Genomic DNA, 21,817 nt, shown 5'->3' with positions numbered 1-21,817 from the left:
AGCTTGAAGCATCCTAGGAGGTCAGGTGCAGCTTAGAAAAAGGGCAGGCAGTGCTCAGAGGAGGTCAGAAGCAGCTCAGGAGGAGGTCAGGTACAGCTCAGAGGTGATCAGCAGCTCGGGAGGAGGTCAGGTAGTACTCAGAGGAGCTCAGTAGCCACTCAGGAAGAGGTCAGGTACAGCTCATGAGGGGGTTAGGTACAGCTCAGAGGAGGTCAGGTACAGCTCAGAGATTGTCGGGTACAGCTCAGAGGAGGTCAGGTACAGCTCAGAGATTGTCGGGTACAGCTCAGAGGAGGTCAGGTACAGCTCAGAGATTGTCGGTACAGCTCAGAGGAGGTCAGGTACAGCTCAGAGATTGTCAGGTACAGCTCAGAGGAGGTCAGGTACAGCTCAGAAATGGTCAGGTACAGCTCAGAGGAGGTCGAATAAAGCTCAGGAGCAACTGTGGAGGAGGTTAGGTAGTACTCAGAGGCACTCAGGAGCACCTTAGGAGGAGGTCAGGTCCTGTCAAGGAGAGTTCAGGTGCAGCGAAGGAGAATGAGGAGGTCAGATGCTGTTCAGGAGGATGCCAGGTACAGATCAGGAGGGGATAATGAGTTGCAGCTAAGGGGGAAGAGGTCAGGTGCAGCTCATGAGGAGATCAGCTGGAAGAGGTGAGGTGCAACCCAGAAGAAGGTGAGGTGCAACTTGGAAGGGGCCAAGGTGAAACTGAGCAGGAACAGCAGGGTGACTCAGGTGGAGGAGGTCTAGTTGTTCTCAGGAGAAGGTCAGGTGCAACTCTGGAGGACGTCAGTTGCAGCTCTGGAGGTAGAGGTCAGATACAACAAGAAGGTCAGGTTGTGCTCAGGAGGGGGAGGTCAGGTTGTGCTCAGGAGGGGGAGGTCAGGTTCGGCTCAGGAGGGAGGGTCAGGTTCTGCTCAGGAGGGGGGGGTCAGGTTCTGCTCAGGAGGGGGAGGTCAGGTTCTGCTCAGGAGGGGGAGCTCAGGTTCTGCTCAGGAGGGGGAGGTCAGGTTCTGCTCAGGAGGGGGGGGGGGTCAGGTTCTGCTCAGGAGGGGGAGCTCAGGTTCTGCTCAGGAGGGGGAGGTCAGGTGCAGTTCAGGAGGAGGTCAGGTGCAGTTCAGGAGGTCAGGTTCTGCTCAGGAGGGGGAGGTCAGGTTCTGCTCAGGAGGGGGAGGTCAGGTTCTGCTCAGGAGGGGGAGGTCAGGTTCTGCTCAGGAGGGGGAGGTCAGGTTCTGCTCAGGAGGGGGAGGTCAGGTTCTGCTCAGGAGGGTGAGGTCAGGTTCTGCTCAGGAGGGGGAGGTCAGGTTCTGGTCAGGAGGGGGAGGTCAGGTTGTGCTCAGGAGGGGGAGGTCAGGTTCTGCTCAGGAGGGGGAGGTCAGGGTCTGCTCAGGAGGGGGAGGTCAGGTTCTGCTCAGGAGGGGGAGGTCAGGTTGTGCTCAGGAGGGGGGAGGTCAGGTTCTGCTCAGGAGGGGGAGGTCAGGTTCTACTCAGGAGGGGGAGGTCAGGTTCTGCTTAGGAGATGGAGGTCAGGTTCTACTCAGGAGGTGGGGGGGGGTCAGGTTCTGCTTAGGAGATGGAGGTCAGGTTCTGCTCAGGAGGGGGGGGTCAGGTTCTGCTCAGGAGGGGGGGGGTCAGGTTCTGCTCTGGAGGGGGGGGTCAGGTTCTGCTCAGGAGGGGGAGGTCAGGTTCTGGTCAGGAGGGGGAGGTCAGGTTGTGCTCAGGAGGGGGGGGGGGTCAGGTTCTGCTCAGGAGGGGGAGGTCAGGTGCAGTTCAGGAGGAGGTCAGGTGCAGTTCAGGAGGTCAGGTTCTGCTCAGGAGGGGGGAGGTCAGGTTCTGCTCAGGAGGGGGAGGTCAGGTTCTACTCAGGAGGGGGAGGTCAGGTTCTGCTCAGGAGGGGGAGGTCAGGTTCTGCTCAGGAGGGGGAGGTCAGGTTCTGCTCAGGAGGGTGAGGTCAGGTTCTGCTCAGGAGGGGGAGGTCAGGTTCTGGTCAGGAGGGGGAGGTCAGGTTGTGCTCAGAAGGGGGAGGTCAGGTTCTGCTCAGGAGGGGGAGGTCAGGTTCTGCTCAGGAGGGGGGGGGTCAGGTTGTGCTCAGGAGGGGGGAGGTCAGGTTCTGCTCAGGTGGGGGAGGTCAGGTTCTGCTCAGGAGGGGGAGGTCAGGTTCTGCTCAGGAGGGGGAGGTCAGGTTCTGCTCAGGAGGGGGAGGTCAGGTTGTGCTCAGGAGGGGGGAGGTCAGGTTCTGCTCAGGAGGGGGAGGTCAGGTTCTACTCAGGAGGGGGAGGTCAGGTTCTGCTTAGGAGATGGAGGTCAGGTTCTACTCAGGAGGTGGGGGGGGGGGTCAGGTTCTGCTTAGGAGATGGAGGTCAGGTTCTGCTCAGGAGGGGGAGGTCAGGTTCTGCTCAGGAGGGGGAGGTCAGGTTCTGCTCAGGAGGGTGAGGTCAGGTTCTGCTCAGGAGGGGGAGGTCAGGTTCTGGTCAGGAGGGGGAGGTCAGGTTCTGCTTAGGAGATGGAGGTCAGGTTCTGCTCAGGAGGGGGAGGTCAGGTTCTGCTCAGGAGGGGGAGGTCAGGTTCTGCTCAGGAGGGTGAGGTCAGGTTCTGCTCAGGAGGGGGAGGTCAGGTTCTGGTCAGGAGGGGGAGGTCAGGTTGTGCTCAGGAGGGGGAGGTCAGGTTGTGCTCAGGAGGGGGGAGGTCAGGTTCTGCTCAGGAGGGGGAGGTCAGGTTCTGCTCAGGAGGGGGAGGTCAGGTTGTGCTCAGGAGGGGGGAGGTCAGGTTCTGCTCAGGAGGGGGAGGTCAGGTTCTACTCAGGAGGGGGAGGTCAGGTTCTGCTCAGGTGGGGGAGGTCAGGTTCTGCTTAGGAGATGGAGGTCAGGTTCTACTCAGGAGGTGGGGGGGGTCAGGTTCTGCTTAGGAGATGGAGGTCAGGTTCTGCTCAGGAGGGGGGGGTCAGGTTCTGCTCAGGAGGGGGGGGTCAGGTTCTGCTCAGGAGGGGGGGGTCAGGTTCTGCTCAGGGGGAGGAGGTCAGGTTCTGCTCAGGAGGGGGAGGTCAGGTTCTGCTCAGGAGGGGGAGGTCAGGTTCTGCTCAGGAGGGGGGGGTCAGGTTCTGCTCAGGGGGAGGAGGTCAGGTTCTGCTCAGGAGGGGGAGGTCAGGTTCTGCTCAGGAGGGGGAGGTCAGGTTCTGCTCAGGGGGGGGAGGTCAGGTTCTGCTCAGGAGGGGGAGGTCAGGTTGTTCTCAGGAGGGGGAGGTCAGGTTCTGCTCAGGAGGGGGAGGTCAGGTTCTGCTCAGGAGGGGGGGGGGTCAGGTTCTGCTCAGGAGGGGGAGGTCAGGTTCTGCTCAGGAGGGGGGGGTCAGGTTCTGCTCTGGAGGGGGGGGTCAGGTTCTGCTCAGGAGGGGGAGGTCAGGTTCTGGTCAGGAGGGGGAGGTCAGGTTGTGCTCAGGAGGGGGGGGGTCAGGTTCTGCTCAGGAGGGGGAGCTCAGGTTCTGCTCAGGAGGGGGAGGTCAGGTGCAGTTCAGGAGGAGGTCAGGTGCAGTTCAGGAGGTCAGGTTCTGCTCAGGAGGGGGGAGGTCAGGTTCTGCTCAGGAGGGGGAGGTCAGGTTCTGCTCAGGAGGGGGAGGTCAGGTTCTGCTCAGGAGGGGGAGGTCAGGTTCTGGTCAGGAGGGGGAGGTCAGGTTGTGCTCAGAAGGGGGAGGTCAGGTTCTGCTCAGGAGGGGGAGGTCAGGTTCTGCTCAGGAGGGGGAGGTCAGGTTGTGCTCAGGAGGGGGGAGGTCAGGTTCTGCTCAGGTGGGGGAGGTCAGGTTCTGCTCAGGAGGGGGAGGTCAGGTTCTGCTCAGGAGGGGGAGGTCAGGTTCTGCTCAGGAGGGGGAGGTCAGGTTGTGCTCAGGAGGGGGGAGGTCAGGTTCTGCTCAGGAGGGGGGAGGTCAGGTTCTGCTCAGGAGGGGGAGGTCAGGTTCTACTCAGGAGGGGGAGGTCAGGTTCTGCTTAGGAGATGGAGGTCAGGTTCTACTCAGGAGGTGGGGGGGTCAGGTTCTGCTTAGGAGATGGAGGTCAGGTTCTGCTCAGGAGGGGGGGGTCAGGTTCTGCTCAGGGGGAGGAGGTCAGGTTCTGCTCAGGAGGGGGAGGTCAGGTTCTGCTCAGGAGGGGGAGGTCAGGTTCTGCTCAGGGGGGGGAGGTCAGGTTCTGCTCAGGAGGGGGAGGTCAGGTTGTTCTCAGGAGGGGGAGGTCAGGTTCTGCTCAGGAGGGGGAGGTCAGGTTCTGCTCAGGAGGGGGAGGTCAGGTTCTGCTCAGGAGGGGGAGGTCAGGTTCTGCTCAGGAGGGTGAGGTCAGGTTCTGCTCAGGAGGGGGAGGTCAGGTTCTGGTCAGGAGGGGGAGGTCAGGTTGTGCTCAGAAGGGGGAGGTCAGGTTGTGCTCAGAAGGGGGAGGTCAGGTTCTGCTCAGGAGGGGGAGGTCAGGTTCTGCTCAGGAGGGGGGGGGGGTCAGGTTGTGCTCAGGAGGGGGGAGGTCAGGTTCTGCTCAGGTGGGGGAGGTCAGGTTCTGCTCAGGAGGGGGAGGTCAGGTTCTGCTCAGGAGGGGGAGGTCAGGTTCTGCTCAGGAGGGGGAGGTCAGGTTCTGCTCAGGAGGGGGAGGTCAGGTTCTGCTCAGGAGGGGGAGGTCAGGTTGTGCTCAGGAGGGGGGAGGTCAGGTTCTGCTCAGGAGGGGGAGGTCAGGTTCTACTCAGGAGGGGGAGGTCAGGTTCTGCTTAGGAGATGGAGGTCAGGTTCTACTCAGGAGGTGGGGGGGGGGTCAGGTTCTGCTTAGGAGATGGAGGTCAGGTTCTGCTCAGGAGGAGGAGGTCAGGTTCTGCTCAGGAGGGGGAGGTCAGGTTCTGCTCAGGAGGGTGAGGTCAGGTTCTGCTCAGGAGGGGGAGGTCAGGTTCTGGTCAGGAGGGGGAGGTCAGGTTCTGCTTAGGAGATGGAGGTCAGGTTCTGCTCAGGAGGGGGAGGTCAGGTTCTGCTCAGGAGGGGGAGGTCAGGTTCTGCTCAGGAGGGTGAGGTCAGGTTCTGCTCAGGAGGGGGAGGTCAGGTTCTGGTCAGGAGGGGGAGGTCAGGTTGTGCTCAGGAGGGGGAGGTCAGGTTGTGCTCAGGAGGGGGGAGGTCAGGTTCTGCTCAGGAGGGGGAGGTCAGGTTCTGCTCAGGAGGGGGAGGTCAGGTTGTGCTCAGGAGGGGGGAGGTCAGGTTCTGCTCAGGAGGGGGAGGTCAGGTTCTACTCAGGAGGGGGAGGTCAGGTTCTGCTCAGGTGGGGGAGGTCAGGTTCTGCTTAGGAGATGGAGGTCAGGTTCTACTCAGGAGGTGGGGGGGGTCAGGTTCTGCTTAGGAGATGGAGGTCAGGTTCTGCTCAGGAGGGGGGGGTCAGGTTCTGCTCAGGAGGGGGGGTCAGGTTCTGCTCAGGAGGGGGGGGTCAGGTTCTGCTCAGGGGGAGGAGGTCAGGTTCTGCTCAGGAGGGGGAGGTCAGGTTCTGCTCAGGAGGGGGAGGTCAGGTTCTGCTCAGGAGGGGGGGGGTCAGGTTCTGCTCAGGGGGAGGAGGTCAGGTTCTGCTCAGGAGGGGGAGGTCAGGTTCTGCTCAGGAGGAGGAGGTCAGGTTCTGCTCAGGGGGGGGAGGTCAGGTTCTGCTCAGGAGGGGGAGGTCAGGTTGTTCTCAGGAGGGGGAGGTCAGGTTCTGCTCAGGAGGGGGAGGTCAGGTTCTGCTCAGGAGGGGGGGGGGGGTCAGGTTCTGCTCAGGAGGGGGAGGTCAGGTTCTGCTCAGGAGGGGGGGGTCAGGTTCTGCTCTGGAGGGGGGGTCAGGTTCTGCTCAGGAGGGGGAGGTCAGGTTCTGGTCAGGAGGGGGAGGTCAGGTTGTGCTCAGGAGGGGGGGGGGTCAGGTTCTGCTCAGGAGGGGGAGCTCAGGTTCTGCTCAGGAGGGGGAGGTCAGGTGCAGTTCAGGAGGAGGTCAGGTGCAGTTCAGGAGGTCAGGTTCTGCTCAGGAGGGGGGAGGTCAGGTTCTGCTCAGGAGGGGGAGGTCAGGTTCTGCTCAGGAGGGGGAGGTCAGGTTCTGCTCAGGAGGGGGAGGTCAGGTTCTGGTCAGGAGGGGGAGGTCAGGTTGTGCTCAGAAGGGGGAGGTCAGGTTCTGCTCAGGAGGGGGAGGTCAGGTTCTGCTCAGGAGGGGGAGGTCAGGTTGTGCTCAGGAGGGGGGAGGTCAGGTTCTGCTCAGGTGGGGGAGGTCAGGTTCTGCTCAGGAGGGGGAGGTCAGGTTCTGCTCAGGAGGGGGAGGTCAGGTTCTGCTCAGGAGGGGGAGGTCAGGTTGTGCTCAGGAGAGGGGAGGTCAGGTTCTGCTCAGGAGGGGGGAGGTCAGGTTCTGCTCAGGAGGGGGAGGTCAGGTTCTACTCAGGAGGGGGAGGTCAGGTTCTGCTTAGGAGATGGAGGTCAGGTTCTACTCAGGAGGTGGGGGGGTCAGGTTCTGCTTAGGAGATGGAGGTCAGGTTCTGCTCAGGAGGGGGGGGTCAGGTTCTGCTCAGGGGGAGGAGGTCAGGTTCTGCTCAGGAGGGGGAGGTCAGGTTCTGGTCAGGAGGGGGAGGTCAGGTTCTGCTCAGGGGGGGGAGGTCAGGTTCTGCTCAGGAGGGGGAGGTCAGGTTGTTCTCAGGAGGGGGAGGTCAGGTTCTGCTCAGGAGGGGGAGGTCAGGTTCTGCTCAGGAGGGGGGGTCAGGTTCTGCTCAGGAGGGGGAGGTCAGGTTCTGCTCAGGAGGGGGGGGTCAGGTTCTGCTCTGGAGGGGGGGGTCAGGTTCTGCTCAGGAGGGGGAGGTCAGGTTCTGGTCAGGAGAGGGAGGTCAGGTTGTGCTCAGGAGGGGGGGGGGTCAGGTTCTGCTCAGGAGGGGGAGCTCAGGTTCTGCTCAGGAGGGGGAGGTCAGGTTGTGCTCAGGAGGGGGGAGGTCAGGTTTTGCTCAGGTGGGGGAGGTCAGGTTCTGCTCAGGAGGGGGAGGTCAGGTTCTACTCAGGAGGGGGAGGTCAGGTTCTGCTTAGGAGATGGAGGTCAGGTTCTACTCAGGAGGTGGGGGGGGGGTCAGGTTCTGCTTAGGAGATGGAGGTCAGGTTCTGCTCAGGAGGGGGGGGGGGGTCAGGTTCTGCTCAGGGGGAGGAGGTCAGGTTCTGCTCAGGAGGGGGAGGTCAGGTTCTGCTCAGGGGGGGGAGGTCAGGTTCTGCTCAGGAGGGGGAGGTCAGGTTCTGCTCAGGAGGGGGAGGTCAGGTTGTTCTCAGGAGGGGGAGGTCAGGTTCTGCTCAGGAGGGGGAGGTCAGGTTCTGCTCAGGAGGGGGGGGTCAGGTTCTGCTCAGGAGGGGGAGGTCAGGTTCTGCTCAGGAGGGGGGGGTCAGGTTCTGCTCAGGAGGGGGGGGTCAGGTTCTGCTCAGGAGGCGGAGGTCAGGATGTGCTCAGGAGGGGGAGGTCAGGTTCTGCTCAGGAGGGGGGGGGGGTCAGGTTCTGCTCAGGAGGGGGGGGTCAGGTTCTGCTCAGGAGGGGGGGGTCAGGTTCTGCTCAGGAGGGGGAGGTCAGGTTCTGCTCAGGAGGGGGGGGGTCAGGTTCTGCTCAGGAGGGGGGGGTCAGGTTCTGCTCAGGAGGGGGGGGGGTCAGGTTCTGCTCAGGGGGAGGAGGTCAGGTTCTGCTCAGGAGGAGGAGGTCAGGTTCTGCTCAGGAGGGGGGGGTCAGGTTCTGCTCAGGAGGGGGGGGTCAGGTTCTGCTCAGGAGGGGGAGGTCAGGTTCTGCTCAGGAGGGGGAGGTCAGGTTCTGCTCAGGAGGGGGGGGTCAGGTTCTGCTCAGGAGGAGGAGGTCAGGTTCTGCTCAGGTGGGGGAGGTCAGGTTCTGCTCAGGGGGAGGAGGTCAGGTTCTGCTCAGGAGGGGGAGGTCAGGTTCTGCTCAGGAGGGGGGGGGGGTCAGGTTCTGCTCAGGTGGGGGAGGTCAGGTTCTGCTCAGGAGGGGGAGGTCAGGTTCTGCTCAGGGGGAGGAGGTCAGGTTCTGCTCAGGAGGGGGAGGTCAGGTTCTGCTCAGGAGGGGGAGGTCAGGTTCTGCTCAGGGGGAGGAGGTCAGGTTCTGCTCAGGTGGGGGAGGTCAGGTTCTGCTCAGGAGGGGGAGGTCAGGTTCTGCTCAGGGGGAGGAGGTCAGGTTCTGCTCAGGAGGGGGAGGTCAGGTTCTGCTCAGGAGGGGGAGGTCAGGTTCTGCTCAGGGGGAGGAGGTCAGGTTCTGCTCAGGTGGGGGAGGTCAGGTTCTGCTCAGGAGGGGGAGGTCAGGTTCTGCTCAGGGGGAGGAGGTCAGGTTCTGCTCAGGAGGGGGAGGTCAGGTTCTGCTCAGGAGGGGGAGGTCAGGTTCTGCTCAGGGGGAGGAGGTCAGGTTCTGCTCAGGAGGGGGAGGTCAGGTTCTGCTCAGGAGGGGGAGGTCAGGTTCTGCTCAGGAGGGGGAGGTCAGGTTCTGCTCAGGTGGGGGAGGTCAGGTTCTGCTCAGGAGGGGGAGGTCAGGTTCTGCTCAGGAGGGGGAGGTCAGGTTCTGCTCAGGAGGGGGAGGTCGGATGTAAGTGTCGGTGAGATGTTTGTGACATTGTCACAGATTGTTTCCTGTTCCGGACTCTCACTCTCAGAGATGAAGTATGGAGTATAATGCGGAGGAAGTCGTGTTTCCTGTCTTCTCTCTCAGTCTCTCCTCTCAGGTTCCTCCCAGACAGAAATCCCAGTCATCCTTCTGGAATGGAATTCCTGTTTATTTGTAGAACTCCCCGAATACTTCCAGCCCAAAACTCCCCTCCCTGCCCGGCACAGAGCGAGATTTCACAATTCACCGAGACGTAATGTGTCAGTGTAACACTTCCAGACATTTATCACTTCTTTAGAAACCATTTTCTCCCCCCTCCCCCACTCCCAGCAATAACTTCATCTGCTTTTGCTCTCCAGGAGCATGGTGCCATCTTTGCTCAGGCGTCATACAGGGTCCCCCCATCAGTTTCCTGAACTGGGGTACCGGCTCAGAGATGACACAATCATTGAAATCCCAGTTCTGCTTTTGCAGTTCTTGGTTATTCACAAATGACTGACACAGATCAGCCCCCTGCTGCAGCCCCTCACCTTGTAAGGATGTAGTAGCATGATCAATGGGGGAGGGACTGAGGAAATGCTTCCTCCTGCCTGCAGTAGACTGATGATGTCATCTCAGCCTTGGCAAAGTCACTGACCACGGCTTAAGAGTGGAAAGGTGGGGCTTTTGTGAAGAATGATACTGTTGCTGTGTGTGGTGACACGTCAGGAATTCATTAATCTGACAGGTCCCCTTTAAGAGTGACAATGTACAGCCGGGGGCGGGAGTAATTATCGATCGTTCTTATCGGTCACCAACCAAACCCCAATATCCGTCATCCACAGGAACACAATTATACCTCGTCTGGGGCAACATAATTCCCCCGACCACAAATAATAATATGGAATATAAAGCCTATAACTGCTCCTTCCTATAATAATAATAATAAAAGTCTTGCTGTACCAATACAGGATATAAATCACATATAAATGTACACAGAGATGACCAAAGACTGTTTAGCCCCTTCCCATCCCCCGCACTATAGGCAAATAACGGCTACAGTGCGGACTCACAGTGGCCGGGGGGGGGGGAGGCATCTATTGACATCCTCCAATGATCGCCCCCCTGCAGCACATCACCAGGGATCTGTGATCGGGGGAAAAGCCAATCACAGCGGCTCTTTACCATGTAACCAGCTGTGTCCAATCACAGTGCAAACAGGATTTGCAGGTATCGGCATTTCTCACCTCAGCGCATGCAGAGAGGAGAGGAGAGGAAAGGAGAGGAGAGCTGGTAACTGGCAAATCCACACAGGGGACTTCTAAACTAATAAACAGTGCAGTCCCAACAGTGCCCATAAGTGCTGCCAATCAGTGCCTATCAGTGCCACCTATTGGTACCTATCAGTGCGCATCAGTGCCCACCACTGCCGCCTCATCAGTGCCTATTAGAGCCGTCTCATCAGTGCCTATTAATGCTGCCTCATCAGTGCCCACCAGTGTGACCTCATCAGTGCCTATTAGTGCCGCATCATCAGTGCCCATTAGTGCCGCATCATCAGTGCCCATTAGTGCCGCCTCATTAGTGCCCATTAGTGCCACCTCATCAGTGCCCATTAGTGCCATCTCATCAGTGCCCATTAGTACCGCCTCATTAGTGCCCATTAATGCCACCTTATCAGTGCCTATTAGTGCCGCCTCATCAGTGCTCATTAGTGCTGCCTTATGAGTGCCCATTAGTGCCGCCTCATCCGTGCCCATTAGTGCCACCTCATCAGTGCCTATTAATGCCACCTCATCAGTACCCATTAGTGCCGTCTCATCAGTACCTATTAGTGCCATTTCATCAATGCCTATTAGTGCCACCTTATCAGTGCCCATTAGTGCCGCCTCATTAGTGCCACCTCATCAGTGCCCATTAGTGCTGCCTCATCAGTGCCCATTAGTGCCGCTTCATCAGTGCCCATTAGTGCCGCCTCATCAGTGCCCATTAGTGCCACCTCATCAGTGCCCATTAGTGCCGTCTCATCATTGCCCATTAGTGCTGCCTCATTAGTGCCCATTAGTGCCGCCTCATCAGTGCCCATCAGTGCCGCCTCATCAGTGCCGCCCACCAGTGCCACCTCATCAGTGCCTATTATTATTATACAGAATTTATATAGCGCCACCAGTTTACACAGCGCTTTACAATATAAAAAGGAGACAATACAGTTATAATACAATAAAATACAAGAGTATTAAGAGGGCCCTGCTAAGAAGAGCTTACAATCAAATACTTAGTACCGCCTCATCAGTGCCCACCAGTGCCGCCTCATCAGTGTCCATCAATGCCTCCTCATCAGTGCTGATCAGTGCCGCCTCATCAGTGAAGGAGAAAAATTATTTATTTGCTTACTTATTCGTTTGTTTAGCAAAAAATACCCGGTACTGGGGGGCAGGAAGGGGGAAGTGCCCGGTATTGGAGGGCAGGAAAGGGGAAAGTGCCCAGTATTGGGGGGGCAGGAAGAGGAGAAAGTACCTGGTATTGGGAGGGGGCAGGAAGGGGGGAAAGTTCCCGGTATTGGGGGCAAGAAGGGGGGAAAGTGCCCGGTATTGGGGGCAGGAAGGGGGGAAGTGCCTGGTATTGGGGGGCAGGAAGGGGGGGAAGTGCCAAATATTAGGGGGCAGGAAGGGGGGAAGTGCCCGGTATTGGGGGGGGGCAGGAAGGGGGAAGTGCCCGGTATTGGGAGGGCAGGAAGGGTAGGAAGTGCCTGGTATTGGGGTCAGGAAGTGCCCGGTATTGGGGGGCAAGAAGGGGGGAAAGTGCCCCGTATTGGGGGGCAGGAAGGGGGAAATGTCCGGTATTGGGGGGCAAGAAGGGGGAAAGTGCCCAGTAGTGGGGGCAGGAGGGGGGAAATTGCCCAGTATTGGGGGGCAGAAAGGGGGGAAGTGCCTGGTATTGGGGGGCAGGAAGGAGGGAAGTGCCCGGTATTGTGGGGCAGGAAGGGGGGAAGTGCCTGGTATTGGGGGGCAGGAAGGGGGAAAAGTGCCCGGTATTGGGGGGCAGGAACAGGGGAAAGTGCCCGATATTGGGGGGCAGGAAGGGGGGAAAGTGCCCGGTATTGGGGGGCAGGAAGGGGGGAAGTACGTGGTATTGGGGGGCAGGAAGGAGGGATGTGCCCGGTAGGCAAATGGTTAAATAGTTTATCATATAACTATCAATATTTTTTTTAATGTGCAAAAAAAGGATATTGGGCGAACTCATGTATCCTATTGTGCCCCTCAGTGCCCCTTCCACCTAGGAGAGGTATTTGGTGTATTTATAATAAGAATTACAAAGCTATTCAGCCTGTGAAAACTGCATGTCCTGTACATTCGATCTGTGCAAATGGGGGCAAAACTGAAAGTCCTTGAGATATTTTCTCTCCATTAAAATGAGAAAAGGTTGTGGGACTTCCTTTTAATCCATTACCAGGGATGGAGGCAGATGAACCTTCCCACACATCGCCTCATATAAAGTCCTGACTCCCTTCCCCCTTCTCTCTAATTTCTCTCCAGGTCGAATGTTATTCATTCATACAGAATAGAGTGAACCAGGAAAATACAGCATTATGTCCACTAGATGGAGATGATGAACTTAATGGGTAACTCCACTTTCATGGGGAAAAAAAAAATTTGCAAACAAAAAATATAATAATATAGCGTAAACAATTCCTACACACGTTATACTGTAATTGAATGTTATTAAATATGATAATTTCTTTTCAATCTGCAGCTCTGTAATTTTCTGTAAAATGCAATCTGGCCACTTGGAGGCGCTCTGTACACACATGGCATACGGAACGCCCCCTGAAAATGTAATTTCCCGCTCGTGTGATTGGCTGCACTCAGATACAAGTCAGATTTTGGACATCCTCCGCAACAGAAATGTCATTTTTTGGTGAGAAACTTCCAATAGAAAAAAAATCACGTCTGAAGGGTTGCAGACCCTGCCACTTTCCTCATTAAAGCCCTGCAGGCGCAGCAGCTGGTTGATCATTATGAAACCCCTCCCACTGGACTCACTCATGCACATGGACACAGACAAACAAACTATAATATCTTCAGAATAACAAAAAGTAAGAATCTGCTACAAAGTTTGTAACAATCTTTGTTATGTACAGAGATCACCTGGGGGGGGGGGGGGGGGGGTTCAACAAAAGTGTAGTCACTTTTTAATAAATAAACATTTCCTGTGATCATTACCTCCATCTAGTGGCCATAATTCTGTATTTTTCCAAAATCCATTCTATTTTTTCTGACTGTATAACAATCCACCTGGGGAGGAAGTAGCCCAATAACATTCGATTTTACCCTCATTACCCTCATTCACAAAATTCTGAATCCATTATATTGGGCAAAAAAAAAATTAAATGTTCTTCCTTCAAATATAAATATTTAGTGTATTTATTAATAAAAAATAAAAAATTGCTATGGTTATTTATCATGTAAAAAAAACGGCATCCTTGCTGCGCTCCAGGACGGGGGGTGTCCTGGTGGACACAGAACAAGCTAGAAAAGGAGGGCGCCCCGGCCTTGCGCATTATCCCCAGCAAATGTATTCATGAAAACCAGAATAAAATACTACTCACAAGCATATGGAGACTAGGCGCTTAGCGTAGCCACCTGATCGCGGCGATCTGTCCAGGACCAATGGTCTCCAGATAGCTACTGATGGCTGACACGTTTCGAAGTCATTGCTTCTTCTTCAGGGCCTTCAGTAGAAAAAAAACAAAAGAAGATCTTACTATATATTGCCGTTCTGCTTCTGCAACCTTATTCATAATAAGACTTCCCCGCTCTCTAGTCTGTCTTTTTACTCTTGCTACATGTTGTATCAATGCTGTCCCCCCAAGAAATGCCTTAAAGGGCGTCCCAAACCACCCTCCAGGGGTGCCATTCTACCACCCTCCAGGGGTGCCGTTTCACCACCCTCCAGGGGTGCCATTCCACCACCTTCCAGAGGTGCCGTTCCACCACCCTCCAGGGGTGCCGTTCCACCACCCTCCAGGGGTGCCATTCCACCACCCTCCAGGGGTGCCATTCCGCCACCTTCCAGGGGTGCCGTTCCGCCACCCTCTAGGGGTGCCGTTTCACCACCCTCTAGGGGTGTCGTTTCACCACCTTCCAGGGGTGCCGTTCCACCACCCTCTAGGGGTGCCGTTTCACCACCTTCCAGGGGTGCCGTTCAACCACCTTCCAGGGGTGCCATTTCACCACCCTCCAGGGGTGCCGTTCTACCACCCTCTAGGGGTGCAGTTTCACCACCTTCCAGGGGTGCCGTTCCACCACCCTCCAGGGGTGCCGTTCCACCACCTTCCAGGGGTGCCATTTCAGCACCCTCCAGGGGTGCCATTCCACCACCCTCCAGGGGTGCCGTTCTACCACCCTCCAGGGGTGCCGTTCCATCACCTTCCAGGGGTGCCATTTCACCACCCTCCAGGGGTGCCGTTCTACCACCCTCCAGGGGTTCCGTTTCACCACCCTCCAGGGGTGCCATTCCACCACCCTCCAGGGGTGCCGTTTCACCACCCTCCAGGGGTGCCGTTTCACCACCCTCCATTGATTGATTGATTGATTGGTTTTGCGCAAAAGTTATAGCTTTTACAAAATAGGGGATAGTTTTATAGAATTTTTATTATTATTATTTTTTTTACTAGTAATGGCAGCGATCAGTGATTTTTATTGTGACTGCGACATTATGGCGGACACATCGGACATTTTTGACACATTTTTGGGACCATTGTCATTTATACAGCAATCAGTGCTATACCAGTGCTCTGATTCCTGTGTAAATGACACTGGCAGTGAAAGAGTTAACCCCTAGGGGGCAGTGTAGGGGTTATGTATGACGTTAACTAAAAGGTGGTTTGGGACTTTGAACAAAGCAATTGGATAGTGGAGGTAAATTGTAAATACGTAATGTTTAATTGATGACATAATCTAAAGACATAGAGAGTATTTATTCATTTGATATATAATAACAAGGCGCATATAAAAAGCATAAACATGATGAATAAGATAGTACAAACATAGCGACACATGATCAAAGTAATAAAAAAATATATAAATAGATACCATGGCACACAACTGCCACGGCAACATGCCCAAGACTGGCACATGTGCCCACATGGTGTGTATATGTCTATTGAACAATAATAACGTAAATTATTGGTAATACTGGATAAGGATCAATCTGTATGGAGTGTAACTGTGACATCAAGTGCAGCCCGACGCGTTTTGGGAATATTTCCAAATCGCTGATCGCCGCCATTACTAGTAAAAAAAAAAAATACCCTTTAGTTTTTACTCATTACCGGGATGGAAGCACCACGAGGTCCCAATTCCCCCTCTCTCTTATGTGTGATGTTATGTGTTTTTTTTTTTTTATTGTAGGGGGGCGTGGCCTGGCATGTGACGTCACTGATCGTCTCTTCCTTATAAAAGGGAAGAGATGTTCGGTGACAGCCATACTAGGAAGCACGGGGACCTCTCCTCGTTCTTCAGCTCTGTGACCCGATCGCGGGGACACCGGCGGCGATCAGGTCCCCTGGTCTCACGCTCACAGAGCTCAGGACCGGCTCGGGAGCGTGCCACCGCCGGCGTTGCGCTCCTGGCCCACGGCTGGGCACTTAAAGAGCAACGTACAGGTACGTGATTGTGCCCAGCCGTGCCATTCCGCCGACGTATGAGGCGGTCCTCAAGTGGTTAAATTGAGTGTTTCCTGTGCAATTTCTTTTTCCCATCCACACAAAAAAAACAAAAAAACAAAATCACAAACAACAACATGATGAACAAAAAATAACACACAAAAGACAAATACACAAAAATCCTTTCACACCCCGCCCCCCGGCCCTCCCTAGTCCTATACAAGAGGCATTTAAAGCGGAGGTCCACCCTAAAGTGGACCTTCCGCTCATTGGAATCCTCCCCCCCTCCGGCGCCACAATTGGCACCTTTCAGGGGGGAGGGGGGTGCAGGTACCTGTACAGTACAGGTATCTGCACCCACTTCCAGCGTAGATTTTGCAGAAGCTACGCCCCTTTCTGCAGAATCTACGCCCCTTCCCGAAAGTGCCCCGCTGCCTGCTGGGAAACACACGGATCCCAGAGACAGCGGGGACCATCCTTATTGTGCAGCGCGACTCGCGCATGCGCAGTAGGGAACCGTGAAATGAAGCCGAAAGGCTCCACTTCCTGATTCCCATACCCAAGATGGCGGCGGCAGCACCCGAGAGACGATCGAGAGATCGGCTTCGGGTGCCGACATCGCGGGCGCGCTGGGCGGGTAAGTGTCCTTATTTTAAAAGTCAGCAGCTGCAGTATTTGTAGCTGCTGGCTTTTAAAAAAAAAAAAAAACGGCGGAACTCCCAGCGGACTCCCGCTTTAAAGTGAACCATTCAACCAATATCATTTCCCTCCCCCCCCACCCCCTCTCGCTCCCAACAAGGAGAGAAAAAACAGAGAGAAAAGGAAATACCAAAAACAACACAACGAGGTGAAACGCACATCTGCCATTTCCCTTCCCATAGTAATAAACAATAAAACGCTTTTCAAAAGGAAACCATTACACACCTCCCAACTTTCTGAGCTGGGAATGAGGGACACCTATTAGCAAACATATGAAGACGTTGGACACGCCCCCCTGCCACACCCCCTTAAAGGAGAATTGTACAGAAAAAATGACTGGTTAAACCCACAAGGTTTTTTTTTTTTACCACTACTATTCCTTTATATTGGCTTTTGGAATTTACAAATGGTTTGGCTCTGAGAAATACTTTTTGATACATAAATAGTGCATTTTATATACAACTCCATAGATCAGACCAAACATGAGGGGCAAATGAGGAGGAATGAGGGACAGAGGGACATTGCTCCAAATCAGGGACAGTCCCTCGAAATCAGAGACAGTTGGGAGCTATGCCATTATGCATCATCATAATTAGTCTGCTAAGCCTCGTACACACCATCGGATTGTTGGCCAACAGAGCATCAGACTTTTCTTCGAAGGGCGTGTGTCGGGACCTTGTCTTACATACTAAAGGCACACAATTGTCGGCCAACAAACGCGAAAGTAGTGATGCACTACAAGGAATTTCAGCTCTTGAGGGCCACCCTTTGGGCACCTTCTGCCAATGTCATGTTTGGTGAGCATTGATTCCGAGCATGCGTGTTTGTACTTTGGACTTTTGTGTGATGGACTTGTGTACAGACGATATGGAAATCTGACAACAGACCGTTGTCCGCCGAAAATTTACTAGCTTGCTATCCAACATTTGTTGGCCGAAAGTTGGACAACAATTGTCTGAAGGAGCGTACTAAGGACATGATCCCTTCATGTGAACGGGCCCCCTCCTTCCCACCTCCATCATCCAGCTCATTATACGAGGGGAGGCCAGTAAGTTCCTACCCTCACCATGATTGAAATGTGCTGCTAGGGATCTGAAATTTTGCAGGGATAGGTGGATATCTTACTGCCAATTTTTGTTTTTGTGGTGAATTATAGTTAGAGCCAAGAGGAGAAGGTGTAGGCATCAGTAGGTCTGGTGGAGGTGTCAGTGTCAGTAGGTGTGGTGGAGGTGTCAGTAGGTGTGGTGGAGGTGTCAGTAGGTATGGTGGAGGTGTCAGTAGGTATGGTGGAGGTGTCAGTAGGTGTGGTGGAGGTGTCAGTAGGTGTGGTGGAGGTGTCAGTAGGTATGGTGGAGGTGTCAGTAGGTGTGGTGGAGGTGTCAGTAGGTGTGGTGGAGGTGTCAGTGTCAGTAGGTGTGGTGGAGGTGTCAGTAGGTGTGGTGGAGGTGTCAGTAGGTGTGGTGGAGGTGTCAGTAGGTGTGGTGGAGGTGTCAGTAGGTGTGGTGGAGATGTCAGTAGGTGTGGTGGAGGTGTCAGTGTCAGTAGGTGTGGTGGAGGTGTCAGTAGGTGTGGTGGAGGTGTCAGTAGGTGTGGTGGAGATGTCAGTAGGTGTGGTGGAGGTGTCAGTAGGTATGGTGGAGGTGTAAGTAGGTATGGTGGAGGTATCAGTGTCAGTAGGTGTGGTGGAGGTGTCAGACAAAGCTGAATACCGACCCGTGATTAGGTTCCTCCATCCTCAAGGGAAATCTGCCCAAATAATCCATGAAGAGATGTCATCTGTGTATGGAGAGGACTGTCCATCATATGAGACTGTCAAATGATGGAAGAGAGAACTCTAGGGTGGTCACACAAATATACAGGTGTGGTGGAGGTGTCAGTAGGTATGGTGGAGATGTCGGTGTCAGTAGGTATGGTGGAGGTGTCAGTAGGTATGCTGCAGGTGTCAGTAGGTATGGTGGAGGTGTCAGTAGGTGTGGTGGAGGTGTCAGTAGGTGTGGTGGAGGTGTCAGTAGGTGTGGTGGAGGTGTCAGTAGGTATGGTGGAGGTGTCAGTAGGTGTGGTGGAGGTGTCAGTGTCAGTAGGTGTGGTGGAGGTGTCAGTGTCAGTAGGTGTGGTGGAGGTGTCAGTGTCAGTAGGTGTGGTGGAGGTGTCAGTGTCAGTAGGTGTGGTGGAGGTGTCAGTAGGTGTGGTGGAGGTGTCAGTGTCAGTAGGTGTGGTGGAGGTGTCAGTGTCAGTAGGTATGGTGGAGGTGTCAGTGTCAGTAGGTATGGTGGAGGTGTCAGTGTCAGTAGGTATGGTGGAGGTGTCAGTGTCAGTAGGTATGGTGGAGGTGTCAGTGTCAGTAGGTATGGTGGAGGTTTCAGTAGGTGTGGTGGAGGTGTCAGTGTCAGTAGGTGTGGTGGAGGTGTCAGTAGGTATGGTGGAGGTGTCAGTAGGTATGGTGGAGGTGTCAGTAGGTGTGGTGGAGGTGTCAGTGTCAGTAGGTGTGGTGGAGGTGTCAGTGTCAGTAGGTGTGGTGGAGGTGTCAGTAGGTGTGGTGGAGGTGTCAGTGTCAGTAGGTGTGGTGGAGGTGTCAGTAGGTGTGGTGGAGGTGTCAGTGTCAGTAGGTGTGGTGGAGGTGTCAGTAGGTGTGGTGGAGGTGTCAGTAGGTGTGGTGGAGGTGTCAGTGTCAGTAGGTGTGGTGGAGATGTCAGTGTCAGTAGGTGTGGTGGAGGTGTCAGTGTCAGTAGGTGTGGTGGAGGTGTCAGTAGGTGTGGTGGAGGTGTCAGTGTCAGTAGGTGTGGTGGAGGTGTCAGTGTCAGTAGGTGTGGTGGAGGTGTCAGTAGGTGTGGTGGAGGTGTCAGTAGGTGTGGTGGAGGTGTCAGTGTCAGTAGGTGTGGTGGAGGTGTCAGTGTCAGTAGGTGTGGTGGAGGTGTCAGTGTCAGTAGGTGTGGTGGAGGTGTCAGTGTCAGTAGGTGTGGTGGAGGTGTCAGTGTCAGTAGGTGTGGTGGAGGTGTCAGTAGGTGTGGTGGAGGTGTCAGTAGGTGTGGTGGAGGTGTCAGTAGGTGTGGTGGAGATGTCAGTGTCAGTAGGTGTGGTGGAGGTGTCAGTGTCAGTAGGTGTGGTGGAGATGTCAGTGTCAGTAGGTGTGGTGGAGGTGTCAGTGTCAGTAGGTGTGGTGGAGGTGTCAGTGTCAGTAGGTATGGTGGAGGTGTCAGTGTCAGTAGGTGTGGTGGAGGTGTCAGTAGGTGTGGTGGAGGTGTCAGTGTCAGTAGGTGTGGTGGAGGTGTCAGTGTCAGTAGGTGTGGTGGAGGTGTCAGTGTCAGTAGGTGTGGTGGAGGTGTCAGTGTCAGTAGGTGTGGTGGAGGTGTCAGTAGGTGTGGTGGAGGTGTCAGTGTCAGTAGGTGTGGTGGAGGTGTCAGTGTCAGTAGGTCTGGTGGAGGTGTCAGTAGGTGTGGTGGAGGTGTCAGTAGGTGTGGTGGAGGTGTCAGTAGGTGTGGTGGAGGTGTCAGTGTCAGTAGGTGTGGTGGAGGTGTCAGTAGGTGTGGTGGAGGTGTCAGTAGGTGTGGTGGAGAGGTCAGTGTCAGTAGGTGTGGTGGAGGTGTCAGTAGGTATGGTGGAGGTGTCAGTGTCAGTAGGTGTGGTGGAGGTGTCAGTAGGTGTGGTGGAGGTGTCAGTAGGTGTGGTGGAGGTGTCAGTAGGTGTGGTGGAGGTGTCAGTGTCAGTAGGTGTGGTGGAGGTGTCAGTAGGTGTGGTGGAGGTGTCAGTAGGTGTGGTGGAGAGGTCAGTGTCAGTAGGTGTGGTGGAGGTGTCAGTGTCAGTAGGTATGGTGGAGGTGTCAGTGTCAGTAGGTATGGTGGAGGTGTCAGTAGGTGTGGTGGAGGTGTCAGTAGGTGTGGTGGAGGTGTCAGTAGGTATGGTGGAGGTGTCAGTGTCAGTAGGTATGGTGGAGGTGTCAGTGTCAGTAGGTATGGTGGAGGTGTCAGTAGGTGTGGTGGAGGTGTCAGTAGGTATGGTGGAGGTGTCAGTAGGTGTGGTGGAGGTGTCAGTAGGTGTGGTGGAGGTGTCAGTAGGTGTGGTGGAGGTGTCAGTAGGTATGGTGGAGGTGTCAGTAGGTGTGGTGGAGGTGTCAGTGTCAGTAGGTGTGGTGGAGGTGTCAGTAGGTGTGGTGGAGGTGTCAGTAGGTATGGTGGAGGTGTCAGTAGGTGTGGTGGAGGTGTCAGTAGGTGTGGTGGAGGTGTCAGTAGGTGTGGTGGAGGTGTCAGTAGGTATGGTGGAGGTGTCAGTGTCAGTAGGTATGGTGGAGGTGTCAGTAGGTGTGGTGGAGGTGTCAGTGTCAGTAGGTATGGTGGAGGTGTCAGTGTCAGTAGGTATGGTGGAGGTGTCAGTGTCAGTAGGTATAATGGAGGTGTCAGTAGGTATGGTGGAGGTGTCAGTAGGTATGGTGGAGGTGTCAGTGTCAGTAGGTATAATGGAGGTGTCAGTAGGTATGGTGGAGGTGTCAGTAGGTATGGTGGAGGTGTCAGTGTCAGTAGGTATAATGGAGGTGTCAGTAGGTATGGTGGAGGTGTCAGTGTCAGTAGGTATAATGGAGGTGTCAGTAGGTATGGTGGAGGTGTCAGTAGGTATGGTGGAGGTGTCAGTGTCAGTAGGTATAATGGAGGTGTCAGTAGGTATGGTGTTGGTGTCACGGCAGACAAAGCTGAATACCGACCCGTGATTAGGTTCCTCCATCCTCCAGGGAAATCTGCCCAAATAATCCATGAAGAGATGTCATCTGTGTATGGAGAGGACTGTCCATCATATGAGACTGTGAAATGATGGAAGAGAGAACTCTAGGGTGGTCACACAAATATACAGGATGGTCCAAGGGGAAGGTCATCTGCCAACTGGCACAGAACCAAGTGTGGTGGTGAACGTTGAGCAGCTAGGGATTGAAGATGGACGTGTGACGATTCATTTCTTAGCTGGGGAGGTGAACATTAGTAGGGTGGTCCGTTTACAACACATCACATAAATCTTACATTTGAGGAAAGTGGCCGCACGTTGGGTCCTCAGGTTACACCTTTCTAAAATAACAGCCACGAGTGGAATGTGCACAAAGCATTTTGGACCTGTGCCAACTGTGGCTACGAATCTCTGCCCCGTCCACCGTGCTCACCCGGCCTGGCACCTTTTCTTCACCGTTTCCAAATCTGAAGAGACATTTACGTGGAAGACGTTTCCACAATGATGAGGCGGTCATCACTGAAGTTGATGGCTGGAGTTCCTCCACATCTACATACTTCTACACAGATGGAGTTAAAGGTCTTCTCCACAGAGGAGAGAAGTGTGTGACCAGAGGAGGTGAGAAGTGTGTGACCAGAGGAGGTGAGAAGTGTGTGACCAGAGGAGGTGAGAAGTGTGTGACCAGAGGAGGTGAGAAGTGTGTGACCAGAGGAGGTGAGAAGTGTGTGACCAGAGGAGGTGAGAAGTGTGTGACCAGAGGAGGTGAGAAGTGTGTGACCAGAGGAGGTGAGAAGTGTGTGACCAGAGGAGGTGGAGAAGTGTGTGACCAGAGGAGGTGGAGAAGTGTGTGACCAGAGGAGGTGAGAAGTGTGTGACCAGAGGAGGTGAGAAGTGTGTGACCAGAGGAGGTGGAGAAGGAAGAGTCAGTGGACTTTCATATCCCTAGAGTAGAACATCTGGATCTTGATGAGGGTGAGAACTTATTGGTCTCCCCTCGTATAATAATAATGAGTGACAGATGCCTGGTGTGTATTAATGGGACTCACCTCCCTCCGATCCCTCCGATCCCTCCAATCCCTCCGATCCCTCCGATCCCCGCAATGACGGCTCTGACTCTCTACTCTGCGTTATATATAGAAATGTTTCTTTCACTTTCCTACCCTTGTTAGTATCACACCCAGCTTTATCA

The 21,817-nt window shown here is 54.9% G+C and overlaps 1 protein-coding gene across 5 annotated transcripts in view; it reads right to left on the bottom strand.

Annotated features, from left to right (window-relative positions):
- Window positions 1-21,817, bottom strand: part of LOC143981566 (uncharacterized) — a 71,151-nt gene extending 49,334 nt beyond the window's left edge. For 2 of the 5 annotated variants that reach the window (XM_077479529.1, XM_077479527.1), the window contains exons 1-2: window positions 21,675-21,817; window positions 13,165-13,287 (exon numbers count right to left, since the gene is read on the bottom strand). Coding sequence is in view for 3 of the 5 variants with exons in the window: in XM_077479527.1 (XP_077335653.1) it covers window positions 13,165-13,170 (6 nt within the window). In the remaining 2 variants the exon portion in view is untranslated. Of the gene's footprint in view, window positions 1-13,164; window positions 13,288-17,634; window positions 17,757-21,674 lie in introns of those variants that run through there. The other 3 variants (XM_077479528.1, XM_077479525.1, XM_077479526.1) reach the window with 3 other exon arrangements.

The sequence above is a fragment of the Lithobates pipiens genome, unplaced genomic scaffold, assembly GCF_037356315.1.
Source record: "Lithobates pipiens isolate NorthernLeopardFrog02 unplaced genomic scaffold, aLitPip1_a1.2 Scaffold_16, whole genome shotgun sequence".
NCBI classification, from domain to species: Eukaryota; Metazoa; Chordata; class Amphibia; order Anura; family Ranidae; genus Lithobates; species Lithobates pipiens.
The sequence above is the reverse complement of the archived record's forward strand: the minus strand, read 5'-3'. Positions and strand labels throughout refer to the sequence as shown.